This window comes from Saimiri boliviensis, chromosome 16 (genome assembly GCF_048565385.1).
Source record: "Saimiri boliviensis isolate mSaiBol1 chromosome 16, mSaiBol1.pri, whole genome shotgun sequence".
Taxonomy (NCBI): Eukaryota; Metazoa; Chordata; class Mammalia; order Primates; family Cebidae; genus Saimiri; species Saimiri boliviensis.
The window spans coordinates 84,097,785-84,119,450 of NC_133464.1; the positions used below are offsets into that span (position 1 = coordinate 84,097,785).

At 35.5% G+C, this 21,666-nt stretch overlaps 1 protein-coding gene across 1 annotated transcript in view; it reads right to left on the reverse strand.

Moving 5' to 3' along the window:
- Positions 1-1,145: 1,145 nt before the first annotated feature.
- Positions 1,146-21,666, reverse strand: part of ANKRD20A1 (ankyrin repeat domain 20 family member A1) — a 52,934-nt gene continuing 32,413 nt past the window's right edge. Inside the window, exons 10-15 of the mRNA XM_003919746.2 lie at positions 21,579-21,607; positions 21,415-21,487; positions 16,469-16,539; positions 12,106-12,269; positions 3,352-3,529; positions 1,146-2,105 (exon numbers count right to left, since the gene is read on the reverse strand). Of these exons, the coding sequence (XP_003919795.1) occupies positions 1,146-2,105; positions 3,352-3,529; positions 12,106-12,269; positions 16,469-16,539; positions 21,415-21,487; positions 21,579-21,607 (1,475 nt within the window). The remainder of the gene's footprint in view (positions 2,106-3,351; positions 3,530-12,105; positions 12,270-16,468; positions 16,540-21,414; positions 21,488-21,578; positions 21,608-21,666) is intronic.

Sequence of the window (21,666 nt, forward strand, 5' to 3'; positions counted from 1 at the left end):
CCTAAAACTCCCTCCTGTACTCACTTCATTCCCATTGTGTGTAAAGCCTGCCACCCCTCATTAGTCTGAAAATGAGGATCTAATGCCCAATTCATAAATCACAGGCAGCTACAAGTATTTCTGTACTGGACAAAATTATATTCAAATGGTAGTCATTGAGCCTTAAAATAAAAATTATGAGGCAATTATTAATACAAATAGTCAAAGTAAATTATAAATACCAGTGGGAAGACTAAATCAGATATGGTTTTGCTAAAATTTAACATATTTGTCCTAAATTATGATTTTATGACAAGTAGTTTCCTTTAAAATGTATTTTTATGGCCATGTAAACATAGTCATAAAAATACATAATTTGAGACTGATATATTTTCAGATTTAAGTCAAATTAATATAAATAAAAATATAATATAATTTTATTATATTTTAATAAAATAAAAACAAAACTATACAAGATAAAATATATAAAAAGATACTTACAGAAAAGTATTACAAGACAAAGTAATACACTTTAGTTCATCTGGGAAATCTAGAATTATGTGTGAAAGCAAATCACTCAATTAAACCTTAATTCGAATGCATTTGCTTCATCATGGTCTTAACATGTGGCAATATAAAGACATTAAAATTATTATTCCAGCAGGATAGGACTATCTACCTTAAAATATGACTTTGTGCCTATTAAAATTTCATAGGCGGTATAAATGTCTGTACTCAAAGTAAATAGTTCCTCAGCTCCACCTTTTACTTTCTGGAAACAAGGTAGATTTCTAAGCTGATATTGTAAACACATTTTTCCTTTTTTTAAAAATTAAAACAGATTTGTCAAAATGTAATTTACCTACTATAGAATATATCTGTTTCAACATAAAAGTTAGAAGGTTTTTAGTAAATTGACCGAGTTGTGCAGCTAGCTCTACAATCCGGCTTCAGAAGCTTTTCACCACTGAAAGACCCCTCACACCCATTAGCAGTCACTACTAGCTTCCAGCCCCAGCCCTACGCAAACATTCATCTACTTTCTGTCTCTGTATATCTATCTTTTCTGCATGTTTCATGTAAATGCAATTATACAGTATGGTAAACATATTTATTATCTATTCTTTTTATTCAACCAGGTTCAACATGTATTCAGAACCAAATGTTTAAATGTTCTTTCCAAAAGTTTGAAAATATTTATCTTCCTTGATACTTACTTCTGCTTTCTCTTTCTCATGTTGAAACAGACGTTCTTTTAAATGATTACATTCGTTCATTAACTTCTTATTTTTCTCTTCTAGAAGAAGACCTTTCTTTCCACTCTCAATAAATCCTCCTTGGATATTAATTACTCTCTCTTCATTATCCCCTTTCTGATAAGCATCATCTAGTTGCTGTTTAAGCCACAGATTTTTACGTTGTAGTTCACATAGTCTCTCTTCTACATAGTTCCACTCTCCAGTGGATTTACTCACTTTAGCATCTGCATTTTGATACATCTCTTTCATTTCCTTTATTTGCTGCTGTGTTTGGCTTAAGTCGTTTTGTGCAGTTTCTAAAGCCAATGTCTTTTCTCTGAGAGTATCACTTGTCTTACAGACCTTATCTTTTAAGGTATTGAATTTAATTTGTGTTTTAGAAAGTTTTTCTTTAAGAAACTCATACTTATCTTTTAGCTCAGAATTCGTGTTTCTCTGTAAAGAAATATCTTGTGTTCTCTGTAGAGAAAGTTTGAGGTCTCTTTCTGTTTTCACCCTTTGATTGTGTTCTCTTATAGCAGCAGCCAGTCTAGACTGATATGATTCAATTTCAGCTTCCAGTCTTTCTTCATCTTCTCTTTCCTTCCCCAGTTCAGAATTGAGCCTTGTATTCTCAGCTCGGAGATCATTAAGCTGTTGTAGACACTGGGATACTATTTTTGTTATCATTTCCTCACTGAGTTTGTTTCTGTTTTCAAAACCAGTATTTATTTCTTCAATAATTTCAAAATCCTTAAAATATTTATTTTCTTTTTCGAGGCTGTCATTTTTTAATGTGCATATTTCCTCTCTAAGCATAGCAATGTCTCTCTTCAAAATGCCATTTTCATGCATTAGATCTTTCATTTCTTCATGATTATGAAAATCCTAAATAAAACAAAAGAAAGTTTTAGCTAGTACTCAATAAGACAACATTTCATGATTACCTCTGAAGTTAAAGAACAACCGGCACACCCATGCACTAAAAAGATTACTGTAAGTGGATCTCCAACTGGAGAAAAAGTTAAAGCAAAACTTTGAACCTTATAGAGCATAAATTCCAAAAAGTTCAAAACTTTATTTGAAGTCAATGAATTCATAAAAGTAAACACACACACACACACACACACACACACACACACACACACATACACACAGAGAGAGAGAGAGAGAGAGAGAGAGAGAGAGAGAGAAAGAGAAAGAATTTTTGAGAATATCAGAATTGGAAAAACCTTTAGCTGAATTACAACAAACCTAAAAGCATAAATTAAAACATTAACAAATTTGACTAAATTAAAATATAACAAAAAGAAAATTGCATGTACATTCTGACCTCTAACCCATACACCACCCTATAGTAAGAGCCTCAATTTGCACGTATTTGGACAGATAAAATTTTCCAAAGTTATTAAAGTTCTGTTTTCCTAATAATATTCTATTGCAATTTGACTCTTTTAACATTTTTATAGTCAGTGATAAGAATTATATTTACAAAATCATAAATCTAGACATTGTACTAGTCACTCCTTTACACATTTACTGATGAACTCATTTAGTTACCACAATTTTGAAAAAGAAAGGTTAAAAATATAAGCGAGCCACAGGATTTTCCCCAGGGCTTCTGACTCTGCTTCTAGTTCTCCACCAGATCACAGTTACTTCTGTGGTGTAAATACATCAGTATGAAAGGAGCCTTTTATTTCAAAACACCAATAGTAAATAAGATAAAATTTATAGAGCTCTTCATAGAATATAATCAGATTATTTGTGATTGCCATAATTTCTATTTCCTCTTTATAATATTAGAAACAGTAATCAATACCAAATAGGGGAAAGTACAAGGAACTATTTTACTGGGAACAAAACTTTTATCAATAAGTTATCACTAAGTATATATTATGGCATATTATTGTTTTCAAAAGCTCTTTGTAATAAAATAATATACTTGGATGCCAAGACATATAATAAATATTAATAATTGTACCTATAAGCATCATCAATCATTTTAAAAAATGAAATAACATTTCTGGTCTGTTTTAGATCTAAATAAGATGTATTACATCAAGTGGATATTATAAGTAATATTGATATAATAAAGTTGAAGATATAGAATTTTTATCAAAGATGGATTTACCTGATTTGGAATATTTCTTAAGGTCTTCGGTTCCATCTCTAATGACCGAACAGTCAGTTTAAGTTGTTGTTTAACTTCTTTCTCATACTGTTCCCATTTCCTTTCTAACCCTTCTGTTAGATTTTTGTAGAGCATATTAACGTTACTTTTCTCTTCATTTTCTTGTTTTAAGGTGCATCTGCAAATAAAGGCACTTATCTTAAAATTCATTTTGTTAGAAAATAAAAAGTTTCATCTTGTCATCTTCCTCTGCATATGTTGCTTATTATCCTAATAAAATTTCCGTGTTCTGGAATATTTTTCCTCTGTAGTTCTCAGATATTTAATTTCTCACTTCAACATCTTCAAAAGAATGCATATACTTGAAAAGTAGTAAGGAAAGAATATTCTGCTAAAGTTTCTGTTACTAGTCACTCTAGTATATTTTATGAAAAAGGATACTGGAGATTATTCAGTAAAGTTACAAGTTGAAAATTACCTTTTTAAATCACACAGTCATAATTACTCCCCAATTAAAAAAGATCATTTACAATTAACAATTTTTAAGTTACTATTTATTGACAAGTGTGTAAGTTCAATAGAAATAAATTTTCAGCCGGGTGCGGTGGCTCAAGCCTGTAATCCCAGCACTTTGGGAGGCCGAGGCGGGTGGATCACGAGGTCGAGAGATCGAGACCATCCTGGTCAACATGGTGAAACCCCGTCTCTACTAAAAATACAAAAAAGTAGCTGGGCGTGGTGGCGCGTGCCTGTAATCTCAGCTACTCAGGAGGCTGAGGGAGGAGAATTGCCTGAACTCAGGAGGTGGAGGTTGCGGTGAGCCGAGATTGCGCCATTGCACTCCAGCCTGGGTAACAAGAGCGAAAACTCTGTCTCAAAAAAAAAAAAAAAAAAGAAAGAAATTTTCATCTTAATGAAATATTGCATGTATCCCCCAAAATGATTCACAGTGTAAGATGTAAGATGGCACCTTCAGATGTCTTTCACACAAATATATCTGCAGATTACTATAATCCAAGACTAGGCTAATGAGGCTAACATCTGTTACCCCACACTTTTCCTATTTCTTTCTGGAGTAACACTTTCAATTCACCTTGTTATTTTATATCTTATAAACAATTTTTAAATATTTTGTGGAACAAGACAGGATCATATATTTAAACAACAAAGAAAAACATATGTTTTTAACAGAGAACTTGGAATTATACCTATGTAGGAGAGATGTTGAATAAACTAATAATCAATTTTCAATTCACTTTTTGTTAGATGCATATTAAGAATAAAGCTGAATAAAGTTTTTCAAAAGTATTGACAGCATAGTACTGGTACCAAAACAGAGATATAGACCAATGGAACAGAACAAAGGCCTCAGAGGCAACACGACATATCTACAGCCATCTGATCTTTGACAAACCTGACAAAAACAAGCAATGGGGAAAGGATTCCCTATTTAATAAATGGTGTTGGGAAAACTGGCTAGCCATGTGCAGAAAGCAGAAACTGGACCCCTTCCTGACACCTTACACTAAAATTAACTCCAGATGGATTAAAGACTTAAACATCAGACCTAACACCATAAAAACCCTAGAAGAAAATCTAGGCAAAACCATTCAGGACATAGGCCTAGGCAAGGACTTCATGACCAAAACATCAAAAGCGTTGGCAACAAAAGCCAAAATAGACAAATGGGACCTAATCAAACTCCACAGCTTCTGCACAGCAAAAGAAACAGTCATTAGAGTGAATTGGCAACCAACAGAATGGGGAAAAAATTTTGCAATCTACCCATCTGACAAAGGGCTAATATTAGAATCTACAGAGACCTAAAACAGATTTATAAGAAAAAAAAAAAGCCCATTCAAAAGTGGGCAAAGGATATGAACAGACATTTTACAAAAGAAGACATACATGAGGCCAACAAACATATGAAAAAATGCTCATCATCGCTGGTCATTAGAGAAATGCAAATCAAAACTACATTGAGATACCATCTCACACCAGTTAGAACGGTGATCATTAAAAAATTGAGAGACAATAGATGCTGGAGAGGATGTGGAGAAATAGGAACACTTTTACACTGTTGGTGGGAGTGTAAATTAGTTCAGCCATTGTGGAAGACAGTGTGGCAATTCCTCAAGGACCTAGAAATAGAAATTCCATTTGACCCAGCAATCCCATTACTGGGTATATATCCAAAGGATTATAAATCGTTCTATTATAAGGACACATGCACACGAATGTTCACTGTGGCACTATTTACAATAGCAAAGACTTGGAACCAACCCAAATGCCCATCAATCATAGACTGGACAGGGAAAATGTGGCACATATACACCATGGAATACTATGCAGCCATAAAAAACGATGAGTTCGTGTCCTTTGTAGGGACATGGATGAACCTGGAAACCATCATTCTCAGCAAACAGACACAAGAACAGAAAATCAAACACCGCATGTTCACACTCATAGGTGGGTGTTGAACAATGAGAACACATGGACACAGGGAGGGGAGCACTACACACTGGGGTCTGTCGGGGGGAAATAGGGGAGGGACAGTGGGGGGTGGGGATTTGGGGAGGGATAACATGGGGAGAAATACCAGATATAGGTGATGTGGAGGAAAGCAGCAAATCACACTGCCATGTGTGTACCTATGCAACAATCTTGCATGTTCTTCACATGTACCCCCAACCCTAAAATGCAATAAAAAGAAGAAAGAAAAACTGAAAAAAGAAAAAAAAAAGTTTTTAAAAAGTATTCTGGGTTGAGAAAAATGACCATTGCATACTGTGTGGGCTAAACTGTAAATTAATATAGAGTTTTTTTCTTTAATGATGAGGTCTCTGTCTCTCAGGCTGGAGTGCACTGGGGTTATCATAGCTCATAAAACCCTAAAATAATGTGGTTTGATTACTATAAACCTATAGTAATTGGGAAAACACCTTTGTGAAAAACATAGCTAATTAAGAAATAGTAAATAGAATACAATATCTATTACTGTAAATCTATAGTAATCAAAACAATGTGATACTGATACAGCTCAAGTATTCCTTATCCTAAATTCTTAGGCCCACAAGTATTTCAAATTTTGAATTTTTTTTTCAATTTTGGATTATTTGCCTGTATATAATGAGATATCTTGTATGTGGGACCCTGCTCTACACATAAAATACATTTACGTTTCATGTATATAAGCTGGTATCTAATTCTAATTTAACAAGCTAGATTTATTAGTAGTTTTAATTACTTTTTATGGCTTAAACATGTTCATAATGTGGGTAACCCCCCATATAGGTACTGAGGAAAGAGAGCTAAGCAGAATTCTGGCACAATGAAGACCTGGAGAACATCTCAGTTTATGGTGTTACTGCTACACATAACAATATCACTATTACATACCTATATAAATGTACAAAGATACTAAAATTTACTGATGTTATTATGTTAGGAGTTGAGTATGAGCCCCTAAGAATACAAAAAAAGGAGAAAAAAACTAAAACAAAGCTAAGGATTATTTACAAGAAAAATTATAGAGATTTATCATTTGGTTAAGACCAAGCATCTAAAACAAGAAAGATCTTCCCAAGAGCAAAATTCCTTTTGACCCAAACTTTAAAAAATAGTTCTACAGGCCAGGCATGGTGGCTCACACCTGTAATCCCAGCACTTTGGGAGGCCGAGGTGGGTGAATCACAAGGTCAAGAGATCTAGACCATCCTGGTCAACATGGTGAAACCTTGCATCTACTAAAAATACAAAAATTAGCTGGGCATGGTGCATGCCTGTAGTCCCAGCTACTCGGGAGGCTGAGGCAGGAGAATTGCTTGAACCCAGGAGGCGGAGGTTGTGGTGAGCCAAGATCACACCATTGCACTCCAGCCTGGGTAACAAGATCGAAACTCCATCTCAAAAAAAAAAAAAAAAAAAAAAAAAAGTTCTACAATTCTGGAAAATAAAATAGTTTTCATCTTAAACACAGTTGATGAAAGGCAGCTTGCAAAAGAAAACATCTGGTTAAAGTGGCCTGAAACCTAGGAAAGGACTGATCTGTAGCCCTGGCAACTAGCAGCCCCACAGAACCTATTTCAAATCAAGTCAGTCAAGCAATGACCACTGGCCTCACTCACCAACTAATCAATGTCAGTCACCTGCTTGCACAAGAAAGCCAATCAGAGATATTTCCACTCCAATCAGCAGGCCTGGGAGTGCCAACCAAACCACAACGGTCCCACTCACATAACCATGCTGCTCCAGATGATGTCGGCCAATTTACGCCTGTGAGATTCCACCAAGCCTTCAGCTCCACTCCTCCCAAAGCTCTAAGATCAGCAGCTGCTCCATCAGGAGGAAGTGTGCCTGACCAGCACAGCTCTCTTACTACAGAAAGCAATCCGCTTTGTGTTTTAATTTCAGACACTGAAGGCTCATAATCCTTTAAGAAGAATTCCTTAAATCCATTAATTTTATCACCCTTATGTTAGGTTTCTTAATAAAATATAAATGAAAATTGTCATTCCTTTTAACCATCTTACCGTAATTAAAACAAGCATAATTACCAGTAAAAGAAGAAAGAGTCACTAAGCACAATATTGGGTTTTTCCATCCATGGAAAAACACTAATATAAAGAATATAGCTTATTAGGAAGAGCCAAAAGTATCTAAAATATGCATATAATTGTGGGGTAAAATTGTCAGAATGAACGTATGTCAAATGGTTTTTTTAAATGAGAATTTGTCTAATGTTTAAAGTAACACCCCAAGGTTAAACTTCATTCACTGCTTTAATAAACACTTAGTAGCGTCTTATTTTAGGCTGGACCCCTTTCTAGACAGGGAACATGGCACTGAACAGACAAAAGTCCTGCTTATGAGAGTGAACACACAGTAACGATAAACACAAGAGAGAGGCAAAATATAGAGTCTATTTCATGAGAAAAACTAAAGCAGGAAAACAAAGTTGTGATGTGTTGAAGGGGAGGCTGCTGGAAGTACCAGAACTGCCGGAATTCTGTCTCTCTGCCACTCGCTGAGACAGTGGCTTTTCAGTGAAGAACTTAAGGCATGAAACTGCAAGCCAGGAGGCATCTGAGGGGACAGCACCCCAGACAGAGGAACTGCCAAGCAGAGAGGGAGCCAGGAGTGTTTGAGAAACAGTGAGAAGTTCAGTGCGGCTCGAGCAGAGAAAAGAAATAGAAACATCAAAGTTGAAGTTAGAGGAATAAAGAGGCTAAATGATGCGGTGCCTTTTAGGTGTTAGAAAACACATCAGTATCTACTGTGAAATGGGAGGCAATTAGAAGGTTTAGAGCAGAGGAATGGCACAACTGACAGGTTTCCATACATCTACTGAGTAGAGAATTGGTGGAAAGAGGATTCAAATACATAAATAAATAAGACCAATGAACAGTCTATTACACTCATCTCAACAGCAGGTGGTGGTTGGCGGGACACGGAAGATATGGCGCTTCTGGATATATGTTGGAGGCAGTCCTGACAAGACTTCCTGACAGATGAGACGTGAGGTGTCAGAGAAAGGCATGAGACAAGGATGACACCAAGGGTTTTGGCAGAGCAACCGGGCGAGTTGCCATTGACACAGGTAGGAAGGGCTCTATGCCGGGTAGGTATGAGGAAGGACATCAGTAGATCAATTTCAGGCCTGGTAACTTTGTGACACCCAATAGCTAATCGAAGACAGATGTCAGGAAGGCAGTTTGATATTTAGGTCTGGAGTTAAGGAGAGAGAGCTGGGCTGGAGAGATACACATTTAGGGATCACTAGCACATGCAAAGTAGTTAAAAGTCACGAGAAAGTGGATCGAGGACTGAGCCCTGGGACACATCAGTGTTGAAAGATGTAGAATGAGGAGAAGCAAGACAAACAGACTATGACGGACGGACTAGAAAGGCAGGTGACAGAGCCAAGTGATCGGGTGCATTCCTGAAAGCCAAAGAAAGTGATATGAAGGAACTTCTGATGGGTTAAATAAAATGAGGTCTCGGAAATTATGTCCAGATTTATCAAAGTGAAAATCCATAGAAACATGGAGAAGAGCAATTTTGGAGGAGTGGTGGGAGTGGAAGTTACTGGAGAGTTCAACAGTGAGTGGAGAGAAAATCTGAGTCTGTGAGTACACACAGCTTTTTCTTTTTCTTTTCTTTTATTATTTTTTATTGCATTTTAGGTTTGGGAGTACATTTGAAGAACATGCAAGATTGTTGCATAGGTACACACATGGTAGTGTGATTTGCTGCCTTCCTCCCCATCACCTATATCTGGCATTTCTCCCCATGCTATCTCTTCTCAACTCCCCACCCTCCACTGTCCCTCCCCCATTTCCCCCGACAGACCCCAGTGTGTGGTGCTCCCCTCCCTGTGTCCATGTGTTCTCATCGTATCTTACCTATGTGGTATGATCGAGGATGAACTATTTTTCTTTTTATTTAACTGTAGTTTTCATGCCTTATAGAATATTTCAACACTTTAAATATTGTTTAAATTACATAGATGTGACATTTTTTTAAAAGGCCAGACCAAGGTGTTAAATAATGCATTCACCAAACACCAGTTGAACATTTCTACATAATATATGCTGATTATCATTTTGCTCATGCTTATAAATAAAGACCACAGAAAGACTAAAAGTTTCAAGGGCAATATTTCTTGCTTGATAAAAATCATCTGACTCTAGAATATTTTATACTCAAATATGCAAAGTAATTAGTCTTATTAAAATATTATAACATTGAACTATATATTGAGTTGTATAAAATTATTAAAACATTGAATTCTATATTAAAAAAAAAAAGTAAAAGGGGCCAGGCACAGTGGCTCACCCTGTAATCCAAGCACTTTAGGAGGCCAAGGTGGGAGGATTATCAGGAGTTTGAGATCAGTTTGGCCAACATGGTAAAACCCCCTCTACTAAAAATACAAAAAAATTAGCCAAGCGTGGTGGCATGCGCCTGTAATTCCAGCTACTTGGGAGGCAGAAGCTGGAGAATTGCTTGAAGTAGGGAGGTGGAGGTTGCAGTGAGCCGAGATCACACCACTGCACTCCAGCCTGGGGAACAGAGTGAGACTCCATCTCAAAAAAAAAAAAAAAAAGAAAAAGGGGTGAAATGCGGAAAATAATATTACTCTTTAAACTCAACGTTTGTAATTTATATGAAATGAAGTCACTGCTGACAAATGTAGTGTGGTGTATACTGAAATAGCTTGTCTTTTGAAAGGAAGGATAACAGTAAGCATGAAGTGTACCTTTAAAGAAAAGATCCACTGCATTAGCAGCACCTTGGTTTTAGAGCAGACATCATCACCTTAGCGCTTGTGGGTCACATCTAGCCCCCTGCTGGTTTTTCTAAGTAAAGTTTCAATTAAAACACATCTATGCCATTCACATATTGTCTATGACAGATTTTGGAGTATCACAAAAGATTTTATAGTACACAAAGCTTAAAATATTTATTTTGAATCTTAACAGAAAAAGTTGTTCAGCTCTTGGTTTAGATCAAAGATCCTCTGATGCATTTTCAGAAGCTTTACCCCATATGCTGAGATGTTCATATGGAATGTGGATCCCCATGTGCAGTCCCTTGGCAATATTCAGATTAAGTTTGAGGGCTTAATATTTAAACAGTCATTCACTGAGAACCTAAAACAAAAACTTTAAAACTAGCATTTTGTTAAGGGCCAATGTCGCATGTAGCTTGCTTTTGCAACTCAGCAGGTATTATAAGAATTCTTTTAAAAGGTGGTTAAGATGTGTCATCAAACTAAATAGTTGGAATGTATTTTAATTGTGAAATAGTCAGTGCAGTATAGAAATGACCTCATTTTTCAATGGCTGCGCATTACACTATTTTATAGATATGCCGATTTATTTCCTTATTGACGGGTTATGACAATGCTATAATAAATATACTTAACATACACATGTATATATGCAACATATTTCTATAAATATTCTTAACATAGGTATATAGTCTTATCATGTAACATATTTTATTGGCCTATTGTTCATTATGTATAACATATAATTAACGTCCTTAATAAGTGTGTGTGTGTATGTTTACATAAGTTATATTTTCCTGTACAATCTAGTCCCAGAATTGAAGCTGTCACATTAAAGGGATGTCAGATTATTTGAAATTCTGATACACAGCACTAAGTTACCCTTCAGAAACAATTTACCAATTTCATATACATACACTGTATAAGAATGCCTTTTTCTTCGCATTTGCCAACACTAGTAATTCCTTTTTAAAAATTGTGACTTTAAAAAATATATCTTATTTTATGTTAATTTGCATTTCTCTGATTACCCTGGTAAAAGTATAAAATTTGTTAATCATAATGATATTAGTCAAATTTAGGATTAGTTTATAGTACAAAGACAATTATTTCCTGTTAAATACTGCTATAGGTGGATGTGGTGGCTCATGCCTGTAATCCCAGTACTTTGGGAGGCCAAAGTGGGCAGATCACCTGAGGTCAGGAGTTTGAGACCAGCCTGGCTAACATGGTGAAACCCCATTTCTAATAAAAATACAAAAAATTAGCTGGGCATAGAGGCGCACCCCTGTAATCATAGCTACTTGGGGGGCTGAGGCGGGAGAATCACTTGAACCCAGGAGGTGGAGGTTGCAGTGAGCCAATATTATGCCATTGCATGGCAGCTTGGGCAGCAAGAGAAAAACTCTATCTCAAACAAACAAACAAAAAATGAAACAAAACAACTGCCATACACTTACCTATCATGCTCTTCCTTCACGTCCTTGGGAAATTGCTGAGGACTCGTTTTCCTGATCTTTGTTTGTTGGGTTAATTCAACAGTGGCATCAGAAGATGTACTGTCCCATGTATTTTCTGACAGTTGTATCTCTTCACTTTTGTTTGTATTCTTTCCTTCTTCGACCTTTAATAAAAGTAATATGAATAATAATTATTTTATTCAATAAAAAGAATTCTTTCCCTGATATTATCACTTGATTCCGGTTAACTGTCACCATTTAAATAATAAAAATATTTTGTGCTTACTTTATCATTATACATAATTATTATCACATACTTATAAGATATTCTTATCACTCCATCACTGAAATTTTTGTAAAGTCTGCTCATTTCTTTCTAAATGAATAAAAGAAGTTTCCAAAATTTCAGAAGCGTTCTCCTCCATTTTGTGCTTTTATTCCCATCCACTCTTTGCTATCCGGTATGAATTTTTATGCTATCTGACTGGTAGAAACAGAGAAATAAAATGGCACAGATATAAGATATGTCTTCTGTCTTTACCACCTGGATTTTACATGAAATAGCCAGATTGAAAGGATGTGACCTTGGGGGCTTCAGGAACATAAAAGAAGCTTTCCCTTTTCTGCACTAAGCTATTCTTTTAGCCATTGCCTTTTATTTATTGTTTTAAATATTTGAATCCCAGGATATTAAAAAGCAATGGTACTCCCTGAACTATAAGAACGAAAGTTCTCCACAACACAGAAACCAGAGTGAAACTGCTGAGTTGCTAGTGCACAATTCTGGAAAATGAGATGCTCCCAGATTTCACATTCCATTATCACAAAAGCTTATGGGTGGAAAGGACATGATACAGTTATCTTCTGACAATGGGAGTCAAACCAACCAAGTCATATTAAATTTTCATCCAAATCTCCTAAGGTGGTATTCCCTAGCATTTCACGGCACCAAATAACAAGATACAATTCTACATTGCTGAATGACATAAATTACCAGGTAAATTTATCAAATTAGTTAGCTATATTAAAAGTGTAACTTGCGCAAAGCAATCTAATGCCTCAGAGGGTGGAAAAAACGTCTCATCTGCTTTTACTTTGAAAGAAGAAAATCCCTAGATTTTTGTCTATCTTAGAACACAATGCGTAGAACTTAACTCTTTACTGAAGAGTCAAATGCTAAATTTTTGGCTGAGAAGTTATGTTTCTTATATGATAAAATTCATCGTGTCTAAACTTGCCATACTTTATTAAACAACATCATGTAAAGGTCTGATTCAATAGAAATATTGGAGAGTTGGTGAGTTTTAAAAATATGTGGAAGTATATATTTGTTTTCCAAAATATTTGAAACGGCCATGATGGACCTATCAGTTCAAACAGTTTGAGTTAAGTAAGCAGATAAACTTGCATGCATGGAAACACATTTAACAGAATCCTCTGCCTGGGAGTATTCATTGCAACTCTCAAGGCTGGATGTGTTTTTGCGGCTCTTCTCAGTCATTGCTTCCCTCCCATTGTATTCCCATCCTATCATTTAAATAAATGCAATTCATTTCTAAATGAATACAGAAAAAAGAATCTAGAGCTTATTCCTTTAGTGATTTTTTTCATGCTTATCTAATTCAGAAAGTCACATGGTATATGGCTGAATTAGTTTCCCAGCCCATATGCCACTTGGAAGATGGATAATGAGACTTAGGTTGATTAATGAACAAAGATTATGAGAACATTTTCCAGAACCATCATTTAGACAGCAGTTCGACTCTACTTTGACACATAATTATACATTTAGATGACCCCACTGTCACTGTACACATTAGATTTTCTTGAGTAGAAAATTAGACTGAATCAGATAAATGATAAAGAGAAAAAGAGAAGCAGCAAGTGAACCTGTCTTTTTGGAATTGAACTTCCTCTTTCTCCAAAGCCAGGAACTCTACCTGTAACATGCCCACCTCATTCTTAAACCTTGGAATATCTTGCTGGAAGTCTTCTAGTTATACTTGTGATGTTCTCTCACTATGAGGCAGAGAATAACTCACATTTTCTAATTCCAGATTCCTGCTTTTGTAGTTGCTAGCACTGGGATTGTCAAATAACGGCTTCTGGAACAAGCACTGTATTGGCTTTCTGTTTTTGAAGGAGTCCGTAACAGCAGAAATACAGTGGCTTTCTATGTAAATCATATGCTTCCTGATTTGTAAACCACAAATCAAAACGACACTTTAGATTTTGAGACTGAGGCCAATGCCTAATGTCTAATTTCCAATTAGTGGTATTTTGGTTTATAGTTATTACCATTTGCATGTCAAACTCTTAATCTTCTTTCATTTTAATCATAGCTAACTAGGTTCCTTAATTTTTCAGTTTCTGTATCATTACAAAAATTTTCTTCATCTTTGTTAGAAATAAGCTGTGTGTCCGGTTTGTTATCATTTTCATAGTCTGATTCATTTTCATTTAAATGAAGCTGAGAAGATGAGTGGCAAGTATATTTCAGGGACCTGGGGTGTGAACGGAATGGAAGGACATTGGACACGGGCTTCCTCTGTTCAGGCGCTGCCTGGAACACCACGGAGTTGGCCCCTCCAGAGGCATCTTCCTCCTCACAATCAAAGACATGATTCCTCAGGTTAGAGGGCACTCCCTTTAAGTTTGTCTCTCTTTAGAGTTACAGTGTAGGAGCTCCTCCTTAGGACAAGAAGTAATTTTGAAGTTTTCAAAACTTTCACCAATATTCAGCTTGAACCTATTTGTAATGAATGTTAAAGGAAGTCCTGAATATACGTATATATTCCCTTTATCACAATTCTTACTCAGTTCAGGTGCCTGAGTCTTTTTTTTTTTTTTTTTTGCAGGCACAAAAGTGGAAAACTAATTTGCTTGTTTTGCTTTGTTTCTCAGATGTCTTTTCAGTCAGGGTGCATTTTTTTTTCTTTTGAGATGAAGTTGCAAGGTGTAACAGGCAAGAGTGCAGTGGTGCATTCTCAGCTCGCTGAAACCTCCACCTCCTGCGTTCAAGCGATTTTCCTGCCTCAGCCTCCTGGGTAGCTGGGATTACAGATGTGCACCACCACACCCAGCTAATTTTTTTTTTTTTTGTATTTTTAATAGAGATACGGTTTTATTATGTTATTTAGGCTGGTGTTGAACTCCTGACCTTGTGATCTGCCTGACTTGGCCTCCCAAAGTGCTGGGATTACAGGCATGAGCCTCCGTGTCCAGCCAGGGTGCATGTTTTAAAATTAGTTTTAATCAAGTGTGAACAAAGAAATATTAGAAAATAATTAAAATTTAACTGTGAAACAATCTCTGTGTTGCTACTCTTAAATTTCTTAAATTATGGGATTGTATCTAAAAAGTGAAAAATAATTTGCTTTGGCTTAACATAGGAGAGAAACATGAACCAGCAAGCTAAACTCTCAGTGTTTGTTTGGATTAAACTTAATTCATCATGTGTTAAATCTACCAGAAATGAATTCACAGATAACATGTAGTATTATGAAGCTTCCTCTTTTAAAAATATTTTACCTCAGCATACCAGAAATAGTGAAGATTAACTGGAGACTAGGCAAACACTAAATTATTAAGAGCCAAAATAAACACCAATCAGAAAGAGAAGCAGAATTTTAAATTCTAATTCAAATGATACATTATGATAATGTTATGTATCTAGATAGATTTTCTGCTTATATCCACTTCTAATATATTTTAACTTCCACTCATGGTGGTGGAAGGATTTTAAAATTTTTAGTAATATTTACTATTTATTTATGTTGAAATAAAGTTATTGTTTGTACCCTGACACCAAAGTTCCCATTCTGGAAGGTATGATTCTCTTAATAGGCAACTGGGTTGACTTTTATGACCCCATTCTCTCCCTGAACACAGACACTGAAGTCAACTGGAGACGACAAAGCAGAATAAATCTTTAAATTCAGCACTGGTGACCAGCAACATAAAACTGCAAAATTTGAACCAATGGCAATGACGACTCCTTTAACTCAGTGGCCATCATTGTTAAATTGTTCATACTTTCTATTGCTTAGTAATATGACTCAGTATTTCATGTTACCTTCTGTATTATGAATAAGGTTATAAAAATAAAAGGGCAAGAGAATTCTGCATATTTCTTGCCTCAATTCCAAGGGTAAAGATAGCTATGAGTTACTAGAAGTGGTAAGACTATCTTAAGGTTCATAAATGATTAAAATGTTTTAAAAATTAAATATAAAATTATGATCAATTGGATTCTAAAAGTATAGTCTAAAAGGTCATGTCATTTGGACCATGCTTTGTTACTAAAGCAAAAAAAAAAAAAGTCCAATATTAATAAGAAATTTAAATGTAAATGTTTCTATACCTCTGGTTCCTTCTTTTCACTTATTTCAAGGCTTTCTTGCTCTTCCTCTGAATCCACTAGGAAGTCTTGTCCTGCTGACAAATACATAGGTTGAGTTAAAATGAACTACACAGAACAGTTGGATAAAGATTAAGTGAGGCAGAGGGCAGGGAAGGGTGAGCACAGGCCAGGCAGCAACAAGAGAGGGCGAGAAGCCTCCGAGAGCATATGTATTTCTCTACAAAAGAGGAATGGTCCTGTAATCCCAGCACTTTGGGAGGCCGAGGCGGGTGGATCACGAGGTCGAGAGATCGAGACCATCCTGGTCAACATGGTGAAACCCCGTCTCTACTAAAGGTGCAAAAAATTAGCTGGGCATGGTGGCGTGTGCCTGTAATCCCAGCTACTTAGGAGGCTGAGGCAGGAGAATTGCCTGAGCCCAGGAGGCGGAGGTTGCGGTGAGCCGAGATTGCGCCATTGCACTCCAGCCTGGGTAACAAGAGCGAAACTCCGTCTCAAAAAAAAAAAAAAAAAAAAAAAAAAAAAAAAAAAAAAAAAAAAGAGGAATGGTGAGGGGGGTACTACCAGCGTTTCATTAATTCCAGAGAAAAGGGCAGATGGGGAAAGGGCTACAGATGGAGATTGGGCAGAAGTCAGTTTTTCTTTGCCTTTTTTCTGAGACAAGGTCTTAATTCTCTCTCCCAGACTGGATTTCAGTGGGACGATCTCGGCTCACTGCAACCCTGCCTCCTGGGTTCAAACGATTCTCCTGCCCCAGCCTCCTGGTAGCTGGGATTACAGGCACATGCCACTATTGCCTGCTAATTTTTGTATTTTTAGTAGAGACAGGGTTTCACCATGTTGGCTAGGCTGATCTTGAACTCCTGAACTCAAATGATCCACCTACCTTGGCCTCCCAAAGTGCTGGGATTACAGACATGAGCCACCACACCCAGCCCAGAAGTCAGTTTCTGAAAGCCTTCTATAAACCTTTAAGATGCTTGGACATTAATGTATTCAAGAATGGTTCACAGATCTATTTGCATTAGAGATAATTAACTCTAAATGCTATAAGGAGCAGAAAATTCAGAGGCATATAAATAAATGAACAAAGATAAAATGTAAGGTAATGTTGCAAAGTTGATGCAGGCCTGAACTGAGATGTTTTCAGAAATATTGAGGATATAAGTGTCAGTAGTCATTATAAGAATAAATTTTTATTGAATGAATAAATGCATATATCTGGGTCCCTGGAGAAATATACTCTGCTCATTACTTTACAAAAGTTATCAAATGAGAAGTAAAGTAATATACATAAACTGCTTCAGTTACTTGTATTACTGTATACTTTTTCTGTTTCAGTCTTACTGTACTGAGGAAATGCATTTGGGATTGTTTTTTGTTTTTAAGTTTTGCTTCCTTGATCTATCAAGCACATGAGAAAACAGGATCGAACAAGTCATTTGCATAGGTAAGAAACTGGATTTATAGCTTGTTAACACTACTCTGTAAGATTATCATCGTGTTTTGTAAAACACAATGTTAATTCTAGACGTAAGGGGAAGAAAGAAATTAAAACTATAGGGGTGAAAAAATATTACGTGATTTATTACTGTGGACCTGATCACATGACTGATTAAGGGCCCTGAATTTAACTTGTACATAAAGTAGACCACATATTAGCTGCAGTTAATTAACTGACAGGGTGTTCTAGCAGAATTAAATTTGATGCTCATGTGTTCTCTTTAAATGATATAACTCTTCTTAAAACCCGTATTCCTAGTGCATGATTATCCATCAAAATAACATGATGGAAAGTACGAATACAGCTGAGGAGACACGACAAAGCAAATGCTCAACAGTTCCCATTAATATTAGAAAAATCAACACTATAACACAGAAAGCCATAGACATTATATAATATTTGATTTTGGAAGGTATTTTTAGTAACACTGCATATAGTTCTACCTAACAATTGCAAAATTAGAGACGTAAAAATAAATCAAAGAAGCCACATTATGTTTGAGTAATAAATCTGTAGCTGTCTACCTGGGTTTCTCATCCAGCCTCAGAATTGTAATTATAATCATGGTGCCCACACTCAAGTTTATGTTAAGTACTAACCTTAGTAAAATTACTTTTTCTCCTCATTCTCTTTGTTATTTATATGTTGCTGTCCTCAAAGGAAGAATACAAATGCCTTGGTAAGAAGCATTCTGTTTGGTTGTAGGCTGCATAAGGGGAGTAAACGTAAAGTACATTTGGCCACAAAATGACTTTTTAAAAGTCAGAACTATGGTAGCATGAAGCCAACTGGGAAGTCTAGAATAAAACTGTATGCTTCTTTTCCTTTTTTCTTCTCTTTCTACCCTAATAGCTGTGATTCACACAGGTAATGAAGAGTATAATTCCCTGATAGAAACACAGCTCCAAAATTAATCCTTTCTTTAACTATGAAGTTCATGTGTCCAAAGTCTGTAATTGTTGCCTGATTTTTGATCACCGATGGTGATACAGATAAATATTATCATCCATTCTCAACTTCCCAAATCTTTGAAAAGTCTTAACTATTGATGGCCCAACTAGTGGAAAAATAATCTAAAATGTCTGAAAATATTTTTTATTAGAATGTAAATAGTAATACAAATTGTAATAAGGTATAAAAATTCTTTCTACACAGAAGCAGTCCCATGTTGTCCGGTACCCCACAAACACACCACTCCTTCGTGGCCTAACATATTTTACAAGTCCTGTAATTTCTGTTAACTTGGATAAGTTTAATTAACTAGAATCTCTCACTTTGGTCTAAGCTTATGTTATATAGTACAATTTACTTTGAATCACTCAACAATCTCTGTAATATATTTTGTTTTCCATGAGAAATTTGTTTATTAATAATTAAGATTCTACAGGAATAAGAAAATATCTGAATAACTAAGTTTGTGCATGAATACATTAAGTTTAAATAACTACGATATTATTGTGTTTCTGTGTACTAGAGACAAAAATTTCAAAAAAAATTTTAATGAATATATGTTAAATTAAAACTGCTTTCATTAAACAGAGATGATCTTCCCTCAATGAATGAATACCTTCAGAATTCACATGTGAAGCCTTAAATACAGATCAAAAATTGGTATAAAATATAACAGCCTTAAAAAACTTAAGCAGGGCACAGTGGTTCCCACCTTTAATCCCAGCACATTGGAAAGCTGAGGTGAGCAGGTCACCTGAGGCCAGGAGGTAGAGACCAGCCTGGCCAACATAGTGAAACCCATCTCTACTACAAATAGAAAAATTAGCGGGGTGTGGAGGCATGTGCCTGAAGTATCAGCTACTGAGAAGAATTGCTTGAATCCGAGAGGCAGAGATTGCAGTGAGCCAAGACTGAGCCACTGCCCTCCAGCCTGGGATACAGAGCAAAAGTCTGTCTCGAAAACACAAACAAACAAATGAACAAACCAAAAACCTAATTGTCCCCAGGTAAAAATAAGTCTAGGTCCACACTAGATCTGAAGAGTATACAATCCCATGAGATAGGACAGAAATATATTTCAAAAGTTCTGTTGCTGGTTTCTGTATAAATAAAACTGTTGAATTTAAGCTTTTTAAAACAAGCCAAAGAAAAGAACAAAAAACACAAAAGTGAAACTTGAAAGGCCATTTCATCATCAAGGACTCATGATCACCAGACATTTACAAACTATATATATTGTTCACAACATTGGTTCTGAATTTTGATCTGAGTATCCCTGGAGCTCCAGTTTCATTCAAGGATGTCCAAGAGGTCAAATAAGACAATGTCATTTTCAGTTTCAATGCTATTTTCAGTTTTCTTTTTCAAGAACAGTACAATTAACTTCTTCAGAGAAATGAATTGACATAACTGCATATGCTAAAGGCTCATGAGTCATAGTTCTAAAGGCATTTGCAAAATATGGTGGTACATGCTTGCATTCTGAACTTTTCAGCTTTAAACTCTCATATAGTAAATATTCATAGATACAAACCGATTAAACAAAAGCTCTTTTTAACCTGACATTATTTTTATTTTTCCTTTTTTCTTTCTTTCTTCATTTATCAGCAACAGGAGAGTCTAATTAAATGTGGTAGAGTGGTATAAAGGAACATAGTAAAAAGTATAAAGTAAATTAAAACTGACCTAATTATATCAATGTGGATACATATAGAAAATATAATCCAAAGTACACCAAAGAAAGTGGCAGAAAGGTATGTAAAGGGTATAACCACTCACATACCATTTTAGGACACAAGTAAAAATTCTGCATATTATTTCTGAGCATCACAATGTAGTTAAAGATTTCGAAAGGGCATTGACATAAAAAAACAACCAATTCATGATGTGGTAGCCTCTATGCAATCATTTTTTAAAGACTTTAACAGCAAAAAGTCTCGAAATCACCACTTTAAAAGACTGGATCTAACCATTATAAATGAATGATTACTTTTCTCATTTTTAAAAATCAAAGATGCCTTAAACACACACATACACACACTCGTACATACACATGTGCACACAGTCTGCTAATTAGAACATCTGATTGGCTTTAGATCTCCAGTGTAATAACGCTAGCAGGAAGTTTCTGAAGTTAGAAACTGACATGTTAGTAAGTAAAACTTTCCTCTAGGTAAAGATCAGAACTTCAACTAGCACATAACACACTGGAAATATCTTAGTGTCTCAACATTCACTGCTTTGAATCTCTGACAAGTATAAAAATTTTATATTGAAAGTTTTATGGTATTCAAAACATTTGAATTAAAGCTTACATTTTAAAATCTTATTTTCTTATGCTTCTAAATTTTTTTATTTTATCTATAATAACATTTACATCAATGCTTTCCATTCAATGTAAAACAAATAGAATTAGGGGTGAGACAAATGTGAATACTTGCAATCCTTTAATGTACTTGTTTCCAGCATTCTCTTTGTATTGAAAATGTACCTGCTCTCGATGTCTGTTCGTTCTTTTTCTGTACCACTTCTTTCACAGCAGGATCTTCCCTTTCAGTGGTAGGCTGAATGGGTTTTAAAAGAAAATTATTAACAAATCATATATATTTTATACAACATGGAGTTAGTAATTCAAAAAAATATATAATTAATTACCTTCCCAGAAAGCTGTTTTGCAGGAGGCCCTACAAAAAAAGGGGACATGTCGTAAATTATATATAAGTATGACAGGGCCAACCAAACA